The sequence below is a fragment of the Vigna angularis genome, chromosome 6 (genome assembly GCF_016808095.1).
Source record: "Vigna angularis cultivar LongXiaoDou No.4 chromosome 6, ASM1680809v1, whole genome shotgun sequence".
Taxonomy (NCBI): Eukaryota; Viridiplantae; Streptophyta; class Magnoliopsida; order Fabales; family Fabaceae; genus Vigna; species Vigna angularis.
In genome coordinates, this window is record NC_068975.1 from 30,305,781 (window position 1) to 30,325,956 (window position 20,176).

Consider the following 20,176-nt stretch of genomic DNA (forward strand, 5'->3'; position numbering starts at 1 on the left):
CGATATTTTTTCATATCATCATGTATATAATTTTCCTTTATATGTATTTGGTTTAGTATATTTTGTACATAATATCGCTTTCCATATAAAAAATATTAAAGTTTTTTCATATATAGTACCTTGTTTGTCTTATACTTAACATGTATCACTTCTATTTTTAAATATTTGTAATTGTTTTTTTTATCTTCATTTATATTATTACGTGATGATTCACATACTTTTTCAAAATATGTTTTATATATATGTTAAATGTTAAGTCAATACGCGCAGCAATTAATCCAAGTATTAACTTGTACAATTAAAGAAACTAAGATTAAGATAATCAAAGAGAGAAAAATAAGCTAAATTATCTAAGGGTGACTCATTTTAACATTGAATATGTAATGAAAGTAGTAAGCCAAAATTTTTAAGTCTCATTATGACCATTGGGATTGTTTGAATTCCTGAAATATATTATTAATGCTCCCAGCTGTAGACATTCCTAAGTTATTGAAGGTAATCTGATCTATTTACAAATAAAATACAAACTAAAGACTTCAATAACCTATAATACCGTATGGTTAAAGCAACCATTATTATTAGTACTATTACTAATAATATAACAGTACATTTATTGCAATTTTTTTTATTCATGCTAATACTTTTTAAAATATTGAATATGTTTTTAGTTTCTAATCGAAATTAAAATTTGTATTTATTCAAAACTTAACTTTATATATTTTCATCTTTAAGTTTTAAAATAAATTGATTTATTTTTTTAACCAGTTACATTTCAAATGTTAATATAAAAATATATTTAATCAACTTACTCAAATATTTTCAATTTCAAAATAAATAAATAAAATTATTTTTTTAGTTTAAAGACCATGGCTCCCCTCAACACTACCGTAGCTCCACCCCATCCTCTGTCATTCTTTAATCTCGTATGTTTAGAGTTTAATGATTGTTATAAAGCATTTTACCACCACTCTATGTTTAGGGTTTAATGATTGTTTTTATATTAATGAATCAGAAATTCAAGGTTGGCATATCTTAAAGATTAATTATTGAAAAAAATTCATAAAACTTTTGAGAACAGATTTACACTATTAGTGCACAGCATGTATTTTCTCTTCAAAACAGAAAGCATATTTAGCACTAAATACAAATATATGTGGAAAGAAAGGGTATAAAGTGAAAGCAAACACACAATCCTGCAAAGTCTTTGGTATATATTCTGTACGTGGTGGTTCCTTCCATTACCTATCTGAAGTTGCAAAAACGCACCAAACTGTTCCTATTGTTTACTAAAAATAAAGTAAAAGGTATCAAAGTATAGAAGAAACGTCGACTACTAAAATGAAGCATATTGCACTCAGAGGATGAATTGAAGGCATAAAAATTCTGAGCACATGTGCATAGTTACCATATTTAAACAAAGGGCTGTCATAGTTTGTTGTGATATTTCACAGGAGATGCGCTTGAATAAGCGGAATCTCTAACTTCAGCTACCACGTTTAATTTAAACAATAATAAGCAGTTCCTAACTTCAGCTACCACATTTAATTTAAACAATAATAAGCAGTTCCTAACTTCAGCTACCACATTTAATTTAAACAATAATAAGCAGTTCTTGATGTTCACACAATGATGTTATTTCTTGCAAAGTTTTCACATCTTGATATAACCACATCCTAGTCACAGATCTGCATGTGTTGCGCACCATAAAGATGGCTGGTCACTGGTTCACAGATATTCAAAAAGAAAAACCCATGAGAATATCTCATTTTAGGTCGACCCCTCTTCCGATTTGCAACTAAAATGAAAAGAAGCAGTAATTCTACAGATTTCCTGTCATTTTCTGGCTATTTCTTGATATCGACAGACAGGTACTCTTGATTGGAGCCTTATAATGTAAGAAGGAATTGTGGAGCTCCAGACTTCCTAATGGATTGCTCTTTATTTGATACTGCAGCAGTGAAATTACCACTGTACTTGGAACTTAGATGCCTCTTTTGCAATCCCTGAGGCAAACAATTCATCAAAATGGATAAATTCTTATAGAATATATATCATGAGATTGGCTAACTGCCAGCGGAATAACTGCAAGACCTCGGAACACAAAATGGAATCTCATAAACATGGTGTGAATGCATTAGATTTAGAAGGAGAACTTGCAAGCTCCATGCCAAATATTAAGAAACATCTGTGTAGTAAGTTTCTATTTTGATTCAGGTCGTGTTCCGAGACCAATTAGCCTTTGTAAGTTCTGACCGGTACCCTATTGCCTTTGTAGGTTCTGACTGGTACCTATACCAAAAGACAAGCAAACAAATGTATAAATAGTAAGCAGACAACAATAATTACATAACTGAAACTATACAAGCAATAAAGCAACACAGTAAAAGCAATAGCCATAACTGATCTTGGGCAAACAACTTAGTACTTTTAAGAGATTGACTATTGACTATATACATTCTACAATACACTAGGGTACATTCCTCCTACATGTCAGACACAATCACAAGTGTACCTTTCATTTCAGAACCCGTCACTGATGATGAATCGATCGTGAATCAAATCATATGAACCACTTCTTACAGGTGAAAGGAATGGATAGATGAAATGTTTTGGAGGAATAGGAAAAAGTACCTTACTGGTTGATCTGTGGACATCCAATGCTAGCCAATGATCTAAAAGAATGAGGGTAGATAGATACGCACTGCCGGATCAAATGTAGCTATTGATGCTTTTATATTGGCAAGCACACCAGAAATCTCCCAATAACAGTAAAGCGTCATCCGTCTTGCTGAACAATCAAACAGATAGTGACCTAGCATGTTGGTTCAAGCCCAGAACATTGATCCAACTATTTCCAGCTTCCTTGACCAACCCTTTTGTCCTCATGATGCTTCTCAGTTCATCAACACGATCCCACCTGCCAATGGCTGCATAGAAGTTTGATACAAGAACAACATAGCTAGATTTATTGGGTTCCAACTGCAAGAGATGCTTCGCAGCCAATTCACCTCTTTCAACATCCTGATTAAGACTGCAGGCATTCAACAATGCTACCCATATTCCTGCAGTAGGCCTAGTACCGTGCTCAACCATATTGTGATACGCAGACCATACCCCTTCTATGTTACCCGCCCGGCCTAAGATATCTATGTAACAAGCATAGTGCTCTGGATCTGGTTCAAGACCGTACTTCTCCCTCAACAATTTGAAACATTTTTCGCCTTCCTCCACCAGTCCAGAGTGACCACAAGCCGATAAAACTGACAAAAAAGTGACGGAGTTCGGCAACACCTTCCCCCCTTCTTTCCTCATCTCCTGAAACAGCAAAACAGCTTCACGCCCACGCCCATTTCTTCCATACGCATCAATCATACAAGTCCAGGAAATCACATCTTTCTCACAAATTCCATCAAACAACGACTGGGCAAGCGAAACCTTTCCACATTTCGCATACATATCCAACAGGGCATTACACAGCTGAGTCTCACGAGTAAAACCCTGCCGAACCGCAACAGAGTGCATCTGCTTCCCTGCCCACAAATCCAAATTCTCAGAGCACCCCACCAGAGCACTGGTAAGCGCCACAGCATTGGGTCTCACCAAGCCCATAACTCTAAATGCCTCGCCATACCTCCTATTCCTAACACACCCAGAAACCAACGAGTTATACATCATATCATCCTTCCAACCCTTCAAACTGCAAAACACCTTCAAAGCATCATCAACACACCCAACACTGGAGTAAAAATCAATAAGAGCAGTGCTCAAAACAACCATATCACGCCCCATACACACCACCAAACCATGAACCTGCCTTCCAAGCTCCAACGCCTTCAAAGAAGCACAAGACTTCAACGCAGAACACAAAGTAAACTCACTACGCTCAACATTCTCCCTCCCCATCGCCCTAAGAACCCCAACAGCCTCAACAGGAAGATCACACCGCAAAAAACACGAAAGCAAAGCGTTCCAAGCGACAACATCTCGCTGACCCATTTCGTCAAACACCTTCACTGCTTCGTCCAAAGACCCGCACTTGGAGTACATATCCACCAGCGAGGTTTTCGCGACGGTGCCGGAATCAGCACCGGTTTTTACCATTTGGGCATGGACTTGTGTCCCGAGTTGAGAGATATGCAAGAGAGTACAAGCGCGCAAGACAGAGGTGAAGGTATACGCGTCAACGTCGGCATGCGCGCGATGTAGAGAGTGGAAGAGGATCCATGCAGAGACAGGATCGCCTCGGCGAACATGCAAGGCAATTAGGAAGTTGGTTTGGGAAATGTTTTGGGTGAGAGATGATGACGAAAAGTTGGTTGTGAAAGTTTGGTGGTGCAAATAGTGATTGATGATTCCGATGATGTTCGACACGTGGTTGAGATTGAGTGTGGAACAAGTTTTGTGTCTGAGGTTTTGGATCATCTTCGTCCACTGCTTCTACTGTGATTACCACAGAACACAAATGCAGGTCTATTTCAACTACAGAACCATGAAGTTTCATTATAACTAACTCTGCCACATTCTTTTATAATGCCACATTATCGTTTTTAACTTTTATTTACCGATAGCCAAATGGTTTTTAATAAAATAAAATAGAATAACATACATTTATAACATTTAAGTTTACATTCAGTTAAAATTGAAAATTTTGATGAATATATTGAAATACAATATTCAATTTTCAACATCCCTTTGTATTTAATTTGGCTAATATAAAAAAAATTCATCTATATATACACACAGTATATATATTTGAAATGCAAACTTTAAATATTTAATTTTATAACTAACTATTATATATTAAATTTATTGATTTGTAGAATGACAATTTATAAATTTACACACGTCTTTTAGTTAACAGAACAAAACTTCCACAATCATATTATGTGCCAATTAAACAATCAACCTCAGGAAAAAAGAAGAAATCACTTTTTATCTTAAATAATAAAGTTCTTAAAATAAAAAGTAGAAACACTTTTATTTTGTCACTAGTACTGTGAGGAAAAGTCAAGAGTGCACTTTTTCTTTACGTGACTCAGCACACGAAATGGGACAGACAAAAACGAAAAATTGACTCGCCTGTGTTTTATAAGAAATAAAATATTAACTAAATAAAGGTTTTTACATTATTAATTAATTAAATAAAAACTATTTCACGTAATATTTTTTATTACTATTTTCATTAGAAATAGTGTTAGGTTGAAATATATATTATATAGCGTTTTTAGAAGATTTTAATATGTGTGGGGAGAAATTGTTGGACGGTTAATTAGTAATGGTGAAAAAAAGGAAGGTTGACAAGCCAAAAACTAATATGAAACAAAGTTAATTATACAAAATATTATTACATGAATAAATTTATACTCATTAAAAATAAAAAAAAATATTATGATAAGAGTGAATAATTTATATTCTAGTTAACTTGTGAGTTCATTTATTTTTTACTATTATTTATTTATTGGTTCGTGCGGAGGCGGAGTCCAAGAGGTAAGAAGAGTGGAGAAAGGAATTGGAAGAGAGAATCTGATCAGAACAGAGTTGTTGAGAGAACCGCGTTCTGTTCTGATTCGCCAAGAATTCAACGATCCAAACGCAATCGGAAGCAATCGGTTAATTGCTTCCGGCGATGACAATGGCTTCGGAGATTGAAATTTCTCCGGCCGACGCTCGCAAGGCTCCCGGCAAAGAGCAGCAAGCGGCCGGCGTCGGAATCCTTCTGCAGATCATGATGCTCGTCCTGTCCTTCGTCCTCGGTCACGTTCTCCGTCGCAAGAAGGTTTACATCATCCCCGAAGCCAGTGCTTCTCTTCTCATAGGTACCTTCCCTTCCCTTTCTTCAACCTTTTCTTTTTTCATTTTCCCCTTTTCTAACCTAACTTTCACTCTCCAGGGTTAATTGTTGGCATTCTAGCAAACATTTCGGACACCGAGACTAGTATCAGGTTATTTTCACCAATATTAAATACCGTTATTGGTTCTTTATGTTTATTTTCTGGAGCTGACATTTGGAATGTGAAATTTGTACAGGGCGTGGTTTAATTTTCACGAGGAGTTTTTCTTCCTGTTCCTGCTACCTCCTATCATATTATATCCTCCGATAGATACCTTTATTGATTTTTTTTCCCGCGAATTTTTAGTTATTTGTTTTATTCATGTATTGTGGCTGCCCTATGTCGTGTTTTTCTTGACTCCTCGTACTCAGTCCGGGTTCAGTCTCGCACCTGTGAGTTCCTCCACTGTGGTCTTTGGTCTACAAAGCTAGAACATCTTTTGAGAATTTGTTTACTGAAAAAGAATCCCTCTATATGTTCAGTAGAGAAGCTCTCAGAAACTCTTTTTGTCCTGTTCCCAAACAGTTCTTCTTATCTCTGAGACAAGCCTTTTTGACTTGGGTTTAATGGTTATTCATTTGCAGAAACCCTTTTTCTCGAATTTTGGAGCAATAGTCACATTTGCTATATTCGGCACCTTTATAGCTTCAATTGTTACCGGTATCTTGGTGTAAGTTTTTTTACCTCTCTTTTGGTGTAATTAGTACGCGTTCTTATTAGGCTAATTTGTAGAAGTTCTTTTAGTTTTTTTTTTTTCTTGAAAGTTTTTTTGGTGAAACTCATCCAGGCATACCTTTATCAATCTTGAATCTTGAATGGTGGTGCTTAGCGACTAACTTTGAAAATGCTGTAGAGAGATAAGGGGAAGCAGGATGACCACCATTTAAATGTTATGAAGGTTTTAAATTGTGGTCATGTTACTGGTAGTGTTTTCGCTGCAATCCTTGATATTGTGGTTTATTGTTGACAAATGCGGTCAATGCAGTCATAATTGTGGTAGCAGTGATCCTAAGAATTTTGCCCTTGTGGCTGAAATTGCAATTGCAGGTTTTAGAATCTTAGTCAGAATGCATATTAAATATCGTATTTTACATATAAATACTCTCATAATCAAAACAAAATGCCCAAAATTAAAGAAAATCATGATAGATAATATCTTACAAGTTAAAACACAATTACCATCAATGTCGAACCAATAAAAACATGATAGTGATGTCAAAAAATGAAATATGGTAGTGAAAATAATGGAAAATGAATATAGCAAATTAGATAATAATTATCCTAATGTGACCTGGTAAGGAGAAGAAAAAAGAACACGTTAAAAAGAAGTCTTTTAAAATGTTTAGGAACAGAGGTAAAAGCTAAGGTTACTTTTCTGAAGAATATTGTACCCGTAAATCCCCCACAAATGGTGTTCTAGGGTAACAATGGGTTTTTAGAAGGCTGTATCATGGTAGTTTTGCTATCCCGCAAAAAAAAAATCATTTTTTCGGTGTGGTAGCCACAATGGTCACCATTGGAAACCACTCTACTATTTGAATCCCACAGCGGTTGAGGGCATCTCCTCTCCATTCCACTATTTTACTATAGTGCTGCCATAGTGTGTGCTATTGATTGTATGAGCAATTTTTTCAATTAATTGCATATTATTTTTCCTCTACGATGCAGTTATCTTGGTGGTTTGCTCTTTCTAATGTATAAGCTACCTCTCGTAGAGTGCCTGATGTTTGGTGCTCTTATATCAGCTACTGACCCTGTAACTGTTTTGTCCATATTCCAGGTGATTTTCCTCTTTATTTTATAATTCATCCGTTTATACCTGTAGTCTGTTAGTCCATTAGTATGTTTCGATATATCCTAGTTTTTTAATCCATAATGCTCTTTAATTTAATCCAATATGCATGTCCAATACAAAAGGCAGCAGAACATCCATAACCTGGGTTGATTAGCTTTCCCTCCTGTCTGTTTTTTTTTTGCTCATTTTTCTACATTTTTCACACAAGTTCAAATATTGGTTTAGATTATCATAACATTTGGTATAATGACAGATAAATTATGAATCACATAAGATAGCAGTATATGTCATATTTTCATCAATAGTATGCAACAAGAAAATAACATGAAGCCTAAGTGAGGAAATTTTAAAACTTTACAAATCTAATATTCTACACCATCAACTCATCAAGAACTGGATGAAGTGGTCAATTTATGAATCACATTAGGGATTTGTACCGTAGTTATTGACTTGAGATTGTGGTTCGTAAAACAAGAGTGGGATGACCTTCATTATATATGTATATTATATATATATATATGTGTATATATATATATATATATATATATATTAAGACAAACTAAACAATTCATTCTACACTTATATCTAATAATCAAAAACCCCAGATAAAAGAAATTCAGGATAAACCATTAGTAAAGTTTACACACAAAATCACCATCAATCTGGGGTCAGTAAAAAATTAGCAGAATGTGAACTGGCAAGTTCAAAGGAATTAGAAAGAATGGAAATAGGATAGTCATTGAAGTATGAAAAATTTAAGGTCAAAATAGTGGTAAATTGTGGAATGTTTTACCTCGAAGAAACCATCCCAAACAATGATGTTTGAGGCAATGTTGTTAAATGGCAGCACCATGGTTGAATGGTGTGGTGAATATTTTGCCAACTGCCGTAGGCAATTTGTGAAGGGAGGTCTGTGTCAGCAGTGCCATAGGCTGCAATGGTATCTTTATATGGTGGAATTCCGCCATTTTGTCATCCACCCCTGATAGTTCTAGGGGTAAAAAAGCCTTTAAGGCTTTATCATGGTAGTGCTGCTATATCGTGTAAAAGTTTGCTACTTCAGCTGCTATTTGAGGCCCATAGTGGCCTAGGCCTACTCCACTATCCTGTTAGAGCTTGCTATTGGCCACTAAACATTATGCTCTCCTATTTCCTATCTGAGGTCGTCTTCTGTTTTTCTTCATAGTAATTTTGACTGTATGCATAATAAATCTATATCATATGATATATTTAATTTCTAGCTTGGACTTCACCTTTGTTATTTGCAGGAGCTGGGCACTGATGTCAATCTATATGCCTTGGTTTTTGGGGAATCCGTTTTGAACGATGCAGTAAGTTCCTGTTGCCAGAGAATATACCTAATTTTTTTTTTGCTGCAGTGCAGATATGGTTAAAGATAGATAGTGCTAATTCGCTGATCTTTTCCATTATTTTTGTAACAAATTATATGTTTTTTCTTTTTGTCGTAACCCTCCCTCTTGTGCTATGGGCAGATGGCAATTTCTCTGTACAGGTACTTGAACTTCTGAAGTATGTGGCTTTCATCTGAAGTAGACCAGTATCATTAAGGTTCACTTTTAACTTAAGAACGTATTTTACAGGACAATGTCATCTGTTAAAGCTCAGCCATCTGGACAAAATTTATTCATGGTGGTTGTTCGGTTTTTGGAGACTTTTGTTGGGTCAATGTCAGCAGGTCAGTCTTTATAAAATGTTCTGTGTGGGTTGTGGTTAAGGGGAGTGGGGGAACCTCACTAAAGAACTAGTTTTATCTTATTAGCTTTGCATCATAGATGTTATTCCGTAGTTGTGATTCATTTGGTGATTTTGCAGGTGTTGGTGTTGGATTTATATCTGCTTTGATATCCTTTGAAATCCATTCTTGTCCTATATATTTGTAGTACACATTTTTTCAGATTTAAGAGTAAAAGTATGTTGTGAACCCTTGACTACCTGAACCTATTTAAGTATGCAGGATTAGATATTGACAAGTAAGTATTTTATATTAGTTTTCATCGGGAAGATTTGTTGTTTGATGATTACATCATGTTTGGAATAAACTGATCAGAAGAATTTATGGTTCCATCCAGCCTTCAGAACTTGGAGAGCTGTCTATTTGTCCTTTTCCCATATTTCTCGTAAGATGTATTCTTGGATCGTTTGTTCATAAGTTTCATACAATTTTCTCAACTTTCATTCATGATGTAAAACAATACAAAAATATTTTCCTTTTTAGGTACATGCTTGCTGAAGGCCTTGGTCTGTCTGGTATTGTTTCAATACTGTTCACTGGAATAGTAAGTGCATATTATTTACACACGTATTCAAGGAGGGATTAAATTACATTGCTGTAAGTCACACCGAATATTACACCGTTAATAATTTTATATAAAATGTGAATTTTGTCAATCCAAGCTTTAAATTATAAATTAATATCATTGTGATTATTCATGTGTAATTTTGTTAACATTGAACCGCAATAACAAGACAATTAAATTATTAATATTTTAGTATATTTTGATAATCACTTCAATCTTAATCTATATAATAGATGCATCAAATAATTTTAGATTAATATGAAGTTTTGAATATGTGATCTATGTGATAGAAACTTTCAATCTAATAATGAATTTTAAAAAAAATATGATCCAAGCGCAAGATATTGAACGGTGTAACATTTGGCATAACTTACATGGTGTAATTTGATCCATACACACACACATATTCTGTGTTTCATGTCTATGTTAAGACATCTTTATTAGTATTCTTGTGTTTTGTTTTAGGTCATGAAGCACTATGCGTATTCCAATTTGTCACAAAGTTCTCAAAGATTTGCTTCAGCCTTCTTCGAGTTGATATCATCTTTAGCTGAAACATTTGTGTAAGGAGAATTTCATTTGTGGTACTTACCCTGTGGTGTTTAGACATTTTCTCTGAATGATATGTGCACACCTTTTGTCTTATGTTGTACAGATTTATATACATGGGCTTTGATATTGCTATGGAGCAACATAGCTGGTCACACGTTGGATTTATATTCTTCTCCATTGTATCCTTTTTGGCCCACAAATTGGAAGTGTAGTGATATGTTATTTATATTACCTTAGGGGTTTTATTCTTTTCTCGGTGCTTCTTCCTTAACCCATATAATAATCCCTTCAGATATTTATTGGAATTGCAAGGTATTTAATTTATACTGATTGATATCATTTTATGTTTTTATTACTGTGGCACATGCTCATTTCTGGCATTTTGGATAGTTTCTCTACAGTAACTATTCTCATGCATTTTAAGCATATTTATACTTTTTCATTTCTCTTAGAAGTTGTAAATTATATTCGTGGGTTGCTATGGGCAGGGCTGCAAATGTCTTTTCTTGTGCTTATTTAGTCAATCTGGTCAGACCCAGTCATCGAAAGATACCTCCAAAACATCAGAAGGCACTTTGGTATAGTGGTAAGAAATTGAACAAAACATAAATCATGTTATTTACTGTAAAAGGTTGATTAATTCTGTCTATGAAATAAACCACTTCCTGCCTCTGGCACATTCTATAATGCCATGCCTAATTTGTTCACCTTGTGCACGTGAATAGGACTTCGAGGAGCAATGGCTTTTGCGCTTGCTCTGCAATCCGTTCATGATCTTCCAGAAGGACATGGACAGACCATCTTTACTGCAACTACTGCAATAGTTGTCTTGACGGTAGGCAAAGTCTTGTCCATCCATTTAGCTAATTACTGTAAAAAATAAATATGGGGGAAGTATAAGGTACTTGACCATGTTGTATATATCGTATACATTATAACTACTATTTGCATACACAGTGCCTATAAGGGCAACAACCGACTGTAGGGAAGATAAGAATGTGAGTTGGATAAGTAATATAAGATCAGTGACGTGTTGTTAAAGATTGGTCCTATTCACTTAATTTTCTTATTTGGGTTATCAGCTGGTAGGTAACTTTTATCCCCAGCTTTTGTTTAATTCCCATCCCTGAGCAGTAATTTCAACACCAAACATTATTTTTTTCAGGTATTGCTAATTGGTGGTTCAACAGGTACCATGCTGGAAGCTCTAGATGTTGTAGGTGGTGATAATGATAGCCCTTTGTCTTCAGTTGGTACTATTACAGTAAGTTTTACAACAAATAATGCCATTTAAGACATTGTTTTTTGTGTATTCTACTTTTATGGAGTTTCTTGCATGTCTTTTACCTTGAAATTTGCTTTTGGAAGCATCACACATCACTATTTGGAAGATGAAAGACCAGATACTAGATAGTAGGTTGGATTTATGACTTAATTGTAACTTCTGTCTGTTAGTCATGCATATATCATTTTGGTTTAGTCATTTAGTGATGGTTATGTAGGATGAGGGTCTTATTCTTGACTAATAAGACTTGGGTGGATCTAGTTTATAGCTATGTATAAAAGTAACTTTTCCTTTTTGGGAGGACAACTTTCTTTTGGTAGAAATAATATGGTACATTTGATGTAGAAAGAAGTGAAAACATGCATTGAAATAATGATTATGTTTATGAATGACTTGCGTCCAAAGTTGTAAGTTATTGACCACACGATTGTAGAGAGGATTGTAGAGAGAGACTAAAAAGAAACTCCTTTCCTATGAAGTAGAGGGTGAAGATTTTCCTGGATGATGGAATTCTACTTGCCAAGCATGCCCAACCAAGTAGCAAGTGTTTGGTTTAATTATCCCATACTAAACTGATGGCTGGGTAAAACAAGCTTCATGGCACTTGCAAAGTTCTTATTGTGTGTGATTTGAATTTTAAGTCTCCATGTGCTGTAATGAATTTTTGTTATCAAATTGTTTGTTTTATTCCTAAATTAGATCACTTAATTCTGACAGTCCCAAAATGACTCCGACAATGGATATGAATGAATCTACTTATTTAATTGATTCTCTTTCAAATAATGTCTTTTGTTTTTGTTTTTTTGCAAGAATTTTGATGGAAACAATGGTTATATTGCTCCTCCTTACAATGAAGAGTCATCTTCAGGGAACAAAATCAAGATGAAGCTAAAAGAATTCCACAAGAGGTATTGTATATGTTCTGAAACTGTAAATATGGCTAGATATGTAATGATATTGCCAGTCTAATTTCTCTTTGCTTCTTTATTGCAGTGCTGCATCCTTTACAGCAATTGATAAAAACTACCTCACCCCATTCTTTACAGTTCAAAATGGAGATGAAGATGATGAAGGTAAGTTTTATGGAAAATTGTCATTCTCACTGAAAAATAGAAGTAAATAGGTGCAATAGGAAGCAAGATATTACATGGGTATATGATAGGTTTTGAAAATCGTAGGACAAAATTGGCTAAGATATCACATAAAATTGCTAATAAAAAAATATTACATATAAAGTTAATATAAAAATATTAAATTGGGAGAACTTTTATGTTTAAAAATGATCATGAATTTGTAGACGTTATTAAAATGCTACAGTTTTGTTTAATTATTATGGAAATGCAATTTCTATCAGTATATGTTTAAAAAGTAAAAGTATATTAGTGTAAAAAAAAGTAAAAGTAAATTCTTTTTTATAGGATGAGTCTACAAGTATGTAGAGAGTATGTGCAATGTTAGGATACGGCCATTCGTGAGCCCATTTAGAAGTGTTCGTACATCCTTAGGTTGAGTATTATTCAGTATAATTTGTAGTTAGAAGTGCTTAAATAATTATTTCACTTTTGACTTTTTTTCTAAGGTAATGAGTGTTTTTAGGTGTGTTACTGTGAAGTAATTTTTTTTTAACATTAACTATATTACTGCAATTTGTTATTGATTTTACAGCCGAGCCTTTTACATCGGGATTTCATGGGCAGAACCGTTATTCGACATGATTCCTTCCAGACAACATACTGCATGCGCTTTTGTACAGAATTTCCGTTACGCAATTTATAGATAGCTCGTAGGAATTGGCACGATACAGGGATCGAATTTACCTCCTACATTATTCCGACTTGTACGATTGAGAATGTGAAATCTCATTAGGTTGGAGTTTGGACAACATCATCTCGGCAGATGTAGCATATTCCAGGCACTTGATAATTTGGATCTCACCACCACACATGCATTTATACAGGTTTTCTTACTTAGAGAAAATTCTTGTTCACCCCACCATTGTGACAGTGAAATTATATAATCTAAAAATGAATACACTCACGGAAAATTATATCACAAAATAAATACATCATGAACTATGGATGAGTCCTTTTACAGGTAATTTAAGATTGGCGAATAGTAATTGCCACAGACGCATTTAAATTTTCAGGGCGTTCAAATGATTGTGTAAGTAGAGTGCAATTTTAAATCTTAGATGGTTTTCATTTTGTAAGGATTTAGAATGAAGTAATTGTGTTTTGAATATTTTTACAGAAACGAAACAGGATAAGTTTTTCTCAAGCGAAGTGGCAGACTCTAGCAATTTAACTATATTGATTTTGGAGCAAAAATTTTGGTTTACTGATTTCGTTTTTAATAAATAATATACCCAAAACTTTATCATAATTAATTACTTAAAATGTATATAGTTATTATTATTATAATATTTAAAAAAAACTACAAAAGATTATTGATGTATGGAGTATCAAAAAGATAGAACGAATTAATTAAAAATATAATTTCAGAGGGGGAAAATCATAAATTTGTTAAGTAAAATAAAATTCACTGTGCACGTATTTGTTTTTGAACTAATGATGGAAGCCTGCCAGCCCTTAAGTTATATCAGAAGCCTCTCTTTCCATGTCAAAACCAAAACTTTAATCTCTCTAAAGTCACCTTATTCAATAACTACACTAGTAAATAATAAAAAAAATATTTTGGTAAAAAAATTCCTACATTTTATTCTTCTACAAGATAAAATGACCATAGTTATACTACCGTTCATCACATGAACATTAACAGCCCTGTTTTATAAATGAACCAAAGGCTAGCCATAGCAAATCAGAAAGGCTCCTATCCCAAATACAAATAAATATGTTTGACGAGGAACAAGTGGCATTATTTATTACCCATTCCGAAACAACACGCAACAAAAACTAACATTAAAAAAAAAAAAACTCTTTATCGAAATTTGAAATTAGAACCGTTACAACTTAAACACACATCCCCAACGGCTACTTCTCCTTCCATTCCAACCCAAACCCTTCCATCTTCTCCCCGAATCACTCAAAACTTCCGCTTATCTCATTCACACCCACCACTGTTCAGATCATGCAAGAGGACAACTCCGATCTCACCGCCCCTCCGCCGCCTCCTCCACCCCCCAACCAGCGGCGGCCGAGGGTCCGAGAGGTCAGCTCCCGGTTCATGTCCCCCGCCGTGCAGCGCCGTCCCCGGATGGAGCCCGATCCCTGCGTTGACGAGAACTCCGAAACCCCATTTCCAATGGGATGTTCTGTCTCTCAGAGAAAACAACCACAACGTTCCATGAAGCTTTTCAAAGAGAACAACGGACACGAACAGGTTCCGCCACACCCTTCAAAATCGTGTTCTGGCAGAATCGGCAGCGGCAATTCTACACCTTGTGTTCCTAGGCCTGGCACTCCCACTCCCTCGGTTTACGTGTCTTCAAGGTATAGACTCTCACAACAACACCATCACCATAGTAACCATCACCATCATAGGTTTGCAAATGGCATGGCTTCAGCTGCTGAGAAATTGATGCAAGCCAGTGGGTTGAATCAGGTCAAGCCTAATGTTGCTTGCTCCAGTGATGATTCTGGGGTGAACTGCAGTGTTCAGTCACTTCCTGAATTGGGGGATAGGGATTTGTTGCTTCAGTCCAATTTATCTGTGGGTGAGATAATTGTGGGTAGTAATGGCGGGGATTTGAAATTTCGCCACCCTTCGCCATTGTCCCGGTCGGTTAATTTACCTTCTTCTGGAACTGAGAAGCAGCCTCATTCTTCAGTCTCCAAGCAACATGGGAATGGAAATCAGTTAGCTAAGTCAGGGGGGCTTAGTTTGCCTCCTGTCCCGCCTCAGAGTTTATTAAAGCCAGCAGTGGATGTGAGGAGAGGGAAGAAAGGGTCTGGTCATCAGGAAGATGTGCATTCCCTTAGATTGTTATATAATCGTTATTTGCAATGGAGATTTGCCAATGCAAAAGGGCACACCACGATGAAGGCTCAGCAAGTAGAAAGCCAGGTTAGTCACCCTTCCACTTTCATATTGGTCAGTAAATTACAAATGTTATAGTGGTCGTGATGGTACAACAGAAAATTGCAATCATCTGGCTAGACAGTTTGTTTTTATGATCATGGTTCTTTGGAGTCCAGAGGGATAGAACAAGAAGAGGATACTTGGGAAGGTTGTTTTGATTGAGTTAGAAGGTGGACCACTGTTTTAGTTACACTGCAAAAACTGGACATGGGATAATGCTAAAATGGCATTGATTGTGTCGTGAAAGACATTGTTGCTAACTTTTTCCCCTGGAGCACCTTACATCATGAGTTAGTTTGTGGTTGTTGTGACTACTGGACGATGTGGCTTAGTTATAGTGAACAGCATAATTAAGCACCTTTTCAATTAGAGCATATTCATAAACTACTTCCACAAGTTCAAATAAGTTTTTCGAGTGCTCCCTTGCTTACCTGAGTATGAGCTGTCCATCACATCCTCATTTACCGAACATTTGAGTCTTGTTTTATTTCAAATTATATTTTTGCAAAATTGATATGGTCTTCATGTAGTAAGTCTTGGTATGAACTGTTCAGCATTTTCAGTTGGCTAAGATATATTTTATTAGCTTCAAGTATTTGACTATACTGTACAATTGAATCCGTTTCACTGATCTATTTGTTGTTTTTCCTCTTCTTGTTCCTTGCAGAAAGCACTATATTCTCAAGCAATGAAAATATCAGAAATGCGTGAGTCTGTAAACAAGAAACGCATAGAACTGGATTTTTTGCGGAGATCAAAGACTTTGACAAGTATTATTGAAGCTCAAGTAAGGCTACCAATACTTCTGAAAGCTTACTTTTATAAATTTGCATTCATGTCCCGAGAGCAATGTTTCCAGTCTGTGAAGAAAAGACAATTGTTTGTTGACTTCTTGTGGTATCTATATATGCCTATATTCTGTTCCTTCCGACGTAACCAACTCATGCAATTAGTATGTGTGTGTGTGTGTGTGTTGAAGTGGAATTAAGTAGATGATACCCATGAATTTCATAATGATGACATTTAGTCAATTGATCAAGGAGCCTTTCTTCTCTAAGTATGCTTTATGAACAATCATTTTAGTTATATATATGTACAGTAATAATCAGTTTCAGTAATTTGTATATTTCCTTGGATTAAATTACAGATTCCATATCTAGATGAGTGGTCGACTATGACGGAAGAATATTCAGTCTCGATTACTGAAGCAATTCAGGCTTTAGTGAATACCTCAGTGCAACTTCCAGTTGGTGGGCATATTAGAGTATGATTATTAATCCCCATCTCATGCTTGTTGATTATCTGATGGTGTTTATTTTCTTTATAGTATGCTTATTCACGGGAAATTGTCTGCACGGTCAAACTCACAAAAATATATTATGCCACAGGTTGATGTAAGAGAGGTGGGGGATGCTCTTAATTCAGCATTGAAGATGTTGGAAACAATGATTTCCAACATCCAAAGATTCGTGCCCAAGGTGAGACAAAATGAAAGAATGGAGCTTTCTCCTTACTTTTTTTTTACTTAGTGATGTAGCCAAAAGGGTCTAGCAGTGTCGTCAAAATTGGGCTAGTAATTAAATCTCACTTCACTGTTTACTGGTTAAATTGTGGTTGAATGTGTAAGAGTAAAATATATATTTAATTTATGTAATATACCAAGCAATGAATTGATATAAATATTAAGAAAAAGAATTAAAATCTCTATATGTAATATAGGGTTGTGGACCAATTAAGTGTCTGGTTTTCCATTCAGTTTGTCGAACTGACCAATTTGAACCACTTTTAATAACAATATGGGGTTTAAAAGATGAGGTTCTCTAAAACTTATTGAAGAAAAATACACTTAAGAATACCCAGTTAAGTTAAATCGTACATAATGCATGTGGCACTGATAATAAAACTATGTCAAACTCAGGCAGAAGAAATAGATAGTTCTATTTCAGAATTAGCCAGAATTGCTGGAGGGGAAAGAGCACTTGTTGGAGAATGTGGAGATTTATTGTCAAAGACATACAAATCACAGGTTTGTCCTGCTCTAGTAATGGTTGAGTCGGGGATTGTTTATCTCCTGCAGTTTATTTCATATCTTGAAGCCAATTTTCAGGTGGAGGAGTGCTGCTTAAGGAGTCAACAGATCCAAATGCATTCATTTTTCCTTGAGAATAAGAACAAAAGAATAACAACCAAGAACTGATATAAAACAATTGAAAGTTAGTTGTGGAAGTCCTACCCACATCTAATGTTGTAGCTGATGAAGGAACATCAACAGTACAAGTGTTCACATTCTTTTTCCATTAGTTGAGAAAAGGGGGAAGAAAGGAACATGATCATACGTAAAATTTGTTTTCTCAAGAAGTTCCACAACCATTGTATTCTTATCAACGTAAGTCTCAGGCTTTCAGCCTAGTCACCATCTCTTCCCCATTTCACACTCATAGGATGCCCCAATAATAGTAATAGGACACTTTGTCCTTGAATGAATGGAATGAAATGTTTGCAGAGTGGTGTTATTTCCTTTTTGCAGCTAAAACCACATTCATTATTCATACACACATGATGTTGGAAACCTTGTACTATATAATTAGTATGATGATTACAAAACTGACATTAATTACAAGTTCTAACCACCATGGTTTCTTACGAGTTTGATTTATAGTTAAAAAATTTACACACTCTCTCTATTTAAGTATTGAATATATATATTTCATATGTGTAACTCCATATTATTCCTATTTAATTCTTTATTGACGTTTTCAACTCATGTTTCTCTCTGTATATGATTGTTAAATCAACAAAAATATGTGTTTTTCTAACTTGACTTATATTTATCTGATTATTTAACTTACTGAGCTTTTAAATATTTATTATCAACCATAACATTCTCATAATTGAATTTTAACAATATGATCTGAACTCATTTGTGGTCAATAAATAAAAAATGTAGCTATTATGAATTTCATGAAAAACAACAAAAGGAAAAGGAAAAAAATAATATGAAATTTTATACAGTCGGAGTATTACATAAACTTGCGTTTTTAGTATTACACCATAAATAATATATAATAGATATAAAATAGGATTTATACAGAAACATCACTTTAAAATGTACAAAATAACTTCGATTATTGAAGAAATTTGTGACGTATTATAATTCTTTTTTTCTTTATAAATTACTTAAAGATAGTTTACATAAACCATACTCTGCCATTTCAATTAAAAAGTGATAAAATTACTCTTTTTGTTAGTGTATATATATTTTTATTGTAAATGAGTTTGTATTTTTATTGCTTATTTCTATCATTTTTTTATGGATTTTGTAATCAAATTTATAGTTTTCCTATTCACACACCTCTATTTTTCTATTACTTCTCGATAGCAAAAACCAGAAAAAATGTTAATTCCTGCGTACTATTATTACTTTATATTCATAGAGAAATGTTACATACATAATAATAATAAAATATGAAACGTTAAATTAATACTATTTTTTAAGATAACTTCAGTATTTGTCAAGTAGTATTCAATATATTATTACTTTATATTCATAGAGAAATGTTACATACATAATAATAATAAAATATGAAACGTTAAATTAATACTATTTTTTAAGGCAACTTCAGTATTTGTCAAGTAGTATTCAATAAAGTAGATAGAGTTAAAGTAACCTCATTCGTCTTCTAACGAATACGAAATATTTGAATTTTATGAATGCAATGCAATGCTCAGAAATAAAAGTGAAAAAATTATGCTCATAGAATTAATGTTTGAAGAACAAAGAGGAAACTTAGAAACACAATTATGATGAAATAAGCTAATTTGACTGCTTTTCCAATATAGATTCATCATCGGTTATCCACATATCATTGTTCAATTGATTATTCTTTAAGTTTCAAATTAATTAAAGTACATTCTTAATTAATCTGAGGGTGATCATGTAGTTAACTAAAGTAGATTTTCAATCAAATGCAATACCTTTTTATATTATTGTCAATGAATTCAACCAAAGTACATTCTCAATCAAATTCTATTAAAAGTTAATTAATCAAAGTAAATTCTCAATTAATTATAGTTGAAATTATTTCCACCAATCAAATTACATTCTTAATTGATAGCAAAAACTCGTTTAATAATATGAAAGTTCCTAAATTTAATCAAAGTAGATTTTCAATCAAACCTATAAACCCTTGAACTCATATGATTAATATGCATGTAGATTCAAACACGTTAAGATGCAAAAATCATTGCTTTTAATATGATTGAGAGATGAAAGACATAGAAGATGAATAACTCAAATCAATAATAAAAAGAAACAAATTCATTAATTCAACTTAACCTCATAATCCATAATGAAATT

General features: G+C 34.2%; 3 protein-coding genes across 6 annotated transcripts; 2 read left to right on the plus strand and 1 right to left on the minus strand.

The window, feature by feature from the left end:
- Window positions 1–1,291: 1,291 nt before the first annotated feature.
- Window positions 1,292–4,493, minus strand: LOC108342852 (pentatricopeptide repeat-containing protein At5g66500, mitochondrial). Of its 3 annotated transcripts, XM_052879011.1 has the most exons (3): window positions 2,632–4,493; window positions 2,092–2,289; window positions 1,298–2,003 (listed from the first exon to the last, which is right to left on the minus strand). In XM_052879011.1, exon 1 carries the CDS (start codon window positions 4,420–4,422, stop codon window positions 2,797–2,799), a length of 1,626 nt encoding a protein of 541 aa, XP_052734971.1. In that variant the 5' UTR covers window positions 4,423–4,493; the 3' UTR covers window positions 1,298–2,003; window positions 2,092–2,289; window positions 2,632–2,796. The 3 variants fall into 3 exon arrangements, with proteins under 3 accessions (XP_017436200.1, XP_052734971.1, XP_017436199.1); XM_017580711.2 differs by having other exon boundaries at window positions 1,292–2,289; window positions 2,637–4,493; XM_017580710.2 differs by having other exon boundaries at window positions 1,300–2,289.
- A 959-nt stretch (window positions 4,494–5,452) lies between these two features.
- LOC108342853 (sodium/hydrogen exchanger 6) lies at window positions 5,453–13,768 on the plus strand. Its single transcript, XM_017580712.2, has 22 exons — window positions 5,453–5,816; window positions 5,891–5,942; window positions 6,028–6,087; window positions 6,199–6,223; window positions 6,416–6,501; window positions 7,500–7,611; window positions 8,895–8,957; window positions 9,120–9,139; window positions 9,228–9,322; window positions 9,460–9,488; window positions 9,586–9,617; window positions 9,717–9,764; window positions 9,863–9,923; window positions 10,410–10,507; window positions 10,600–10,675; window positions 10,789–10,808; window positions 10,985–11,082; window positions 11,222–11,331; window positions 11,662–11,760; window positions 12,592–12,689; window positions 12,775–12,854; window positions 13,447–13,768. Exons 1-22 carry the CDS (start codon window positions 5,627–5,629, stop codon window positions 13,494–13,496), a joined length of 1,602 nt encoding a protein of 533 aa, XP_017436201.1. The 5' UTR covers window positions 5,453–5,626; the 3' UTR covers window positions 13,497–13,768.
- Window positions 13,769–13,999: 231 nt separating this feature from the next.
- Window positions 14,000–18,303, plus strand: LOC108342854 (protein ENDOSPERM DEFECTIVE 1). 2 transcript variants are annotated; one of them, XM_017580714.2, is made up of 6 exons: window positions 14,000–15,804; window positions 16,487–16,606; window positions 16,967–17,083; window positions 17,208–17,297; window positions 17,738–17,845; window positions 17,927–18,303. In XM_017580714.2, the coding sequence occupies exons 1-6, from the start codon at window positions 14,869–14,871 to the stop codon at window positions 18,014–18,016; spliced, it is 1,461 nt and encodes a 486-aa protein (XP_017436203.1). In that variant the 5' UTR covers window positions 14,000–14,868; the 3' UTR covers window positions 18,017–18,303. The 2 variants fall into 2 exon arrangements, with proteins under 2 accessions (XP_017436203.1, XP_017436204.1); XM_017580715.2 differs by lacking the exons at window positions 17,738–17,845; window positions 17,927–18,303 and having other exon boundaries at window positions 16,967–17,069; window positions 17,147–17,292.
- The last annotated feature ends 1,873 nt before the right edge of the window (window positions 18,304–20,176 follow it).

Coding starts and splice junctions, on each gene's coding strand:
- LOC108342852 (XM_017580711.2), bottom strand. CDS start 4,422: ATGATCCAAAACCTCAGACACAAAACTTGTTCCACACTCAATCTCAAC.
- LOC108342853 (XM_017580712.2), top strand. CDS start 5,627: ATGACAATGGCTTCGGAGATTGAAATTTCTCCGGCCGACGCTCGCAAG. Junction 7,612..8,894: donor CTGTTTTGTCCATATTCCAG/GTGATTTTCCTC, acceptor TGTTATTTGCAG/GAGCTGGGCACTGATGTCAA. Junction 11,761..12,591: donor CTTCAGTTGGTACTATTACA/GTAAGTTTTACA, acceptor TTTTTTTGCAAG/AATTTTGATGGAAACAATGG.
- LOC108342854 (XM_017580714.2), top strand. CDS start 14,869: ATGCAAGAGGACAACTCCGATCTCACCGCCCCTCCGCCGCCTCCTCCA. Junction 15,805..16,486: donor CTCAGCAAGTAGAAAGCCAG/GTTAGTCACCCT, acceptor TGTTCCTTGCAG/AAAGCACTATATTCTCAAGC. Junction 16,607..16,966: donor CAAGTATTATTGAAGCTCAA/GTAAGGCTACCA, acceptor ATTAAATTACAG/ATTCCATATCTAGATGAGTG.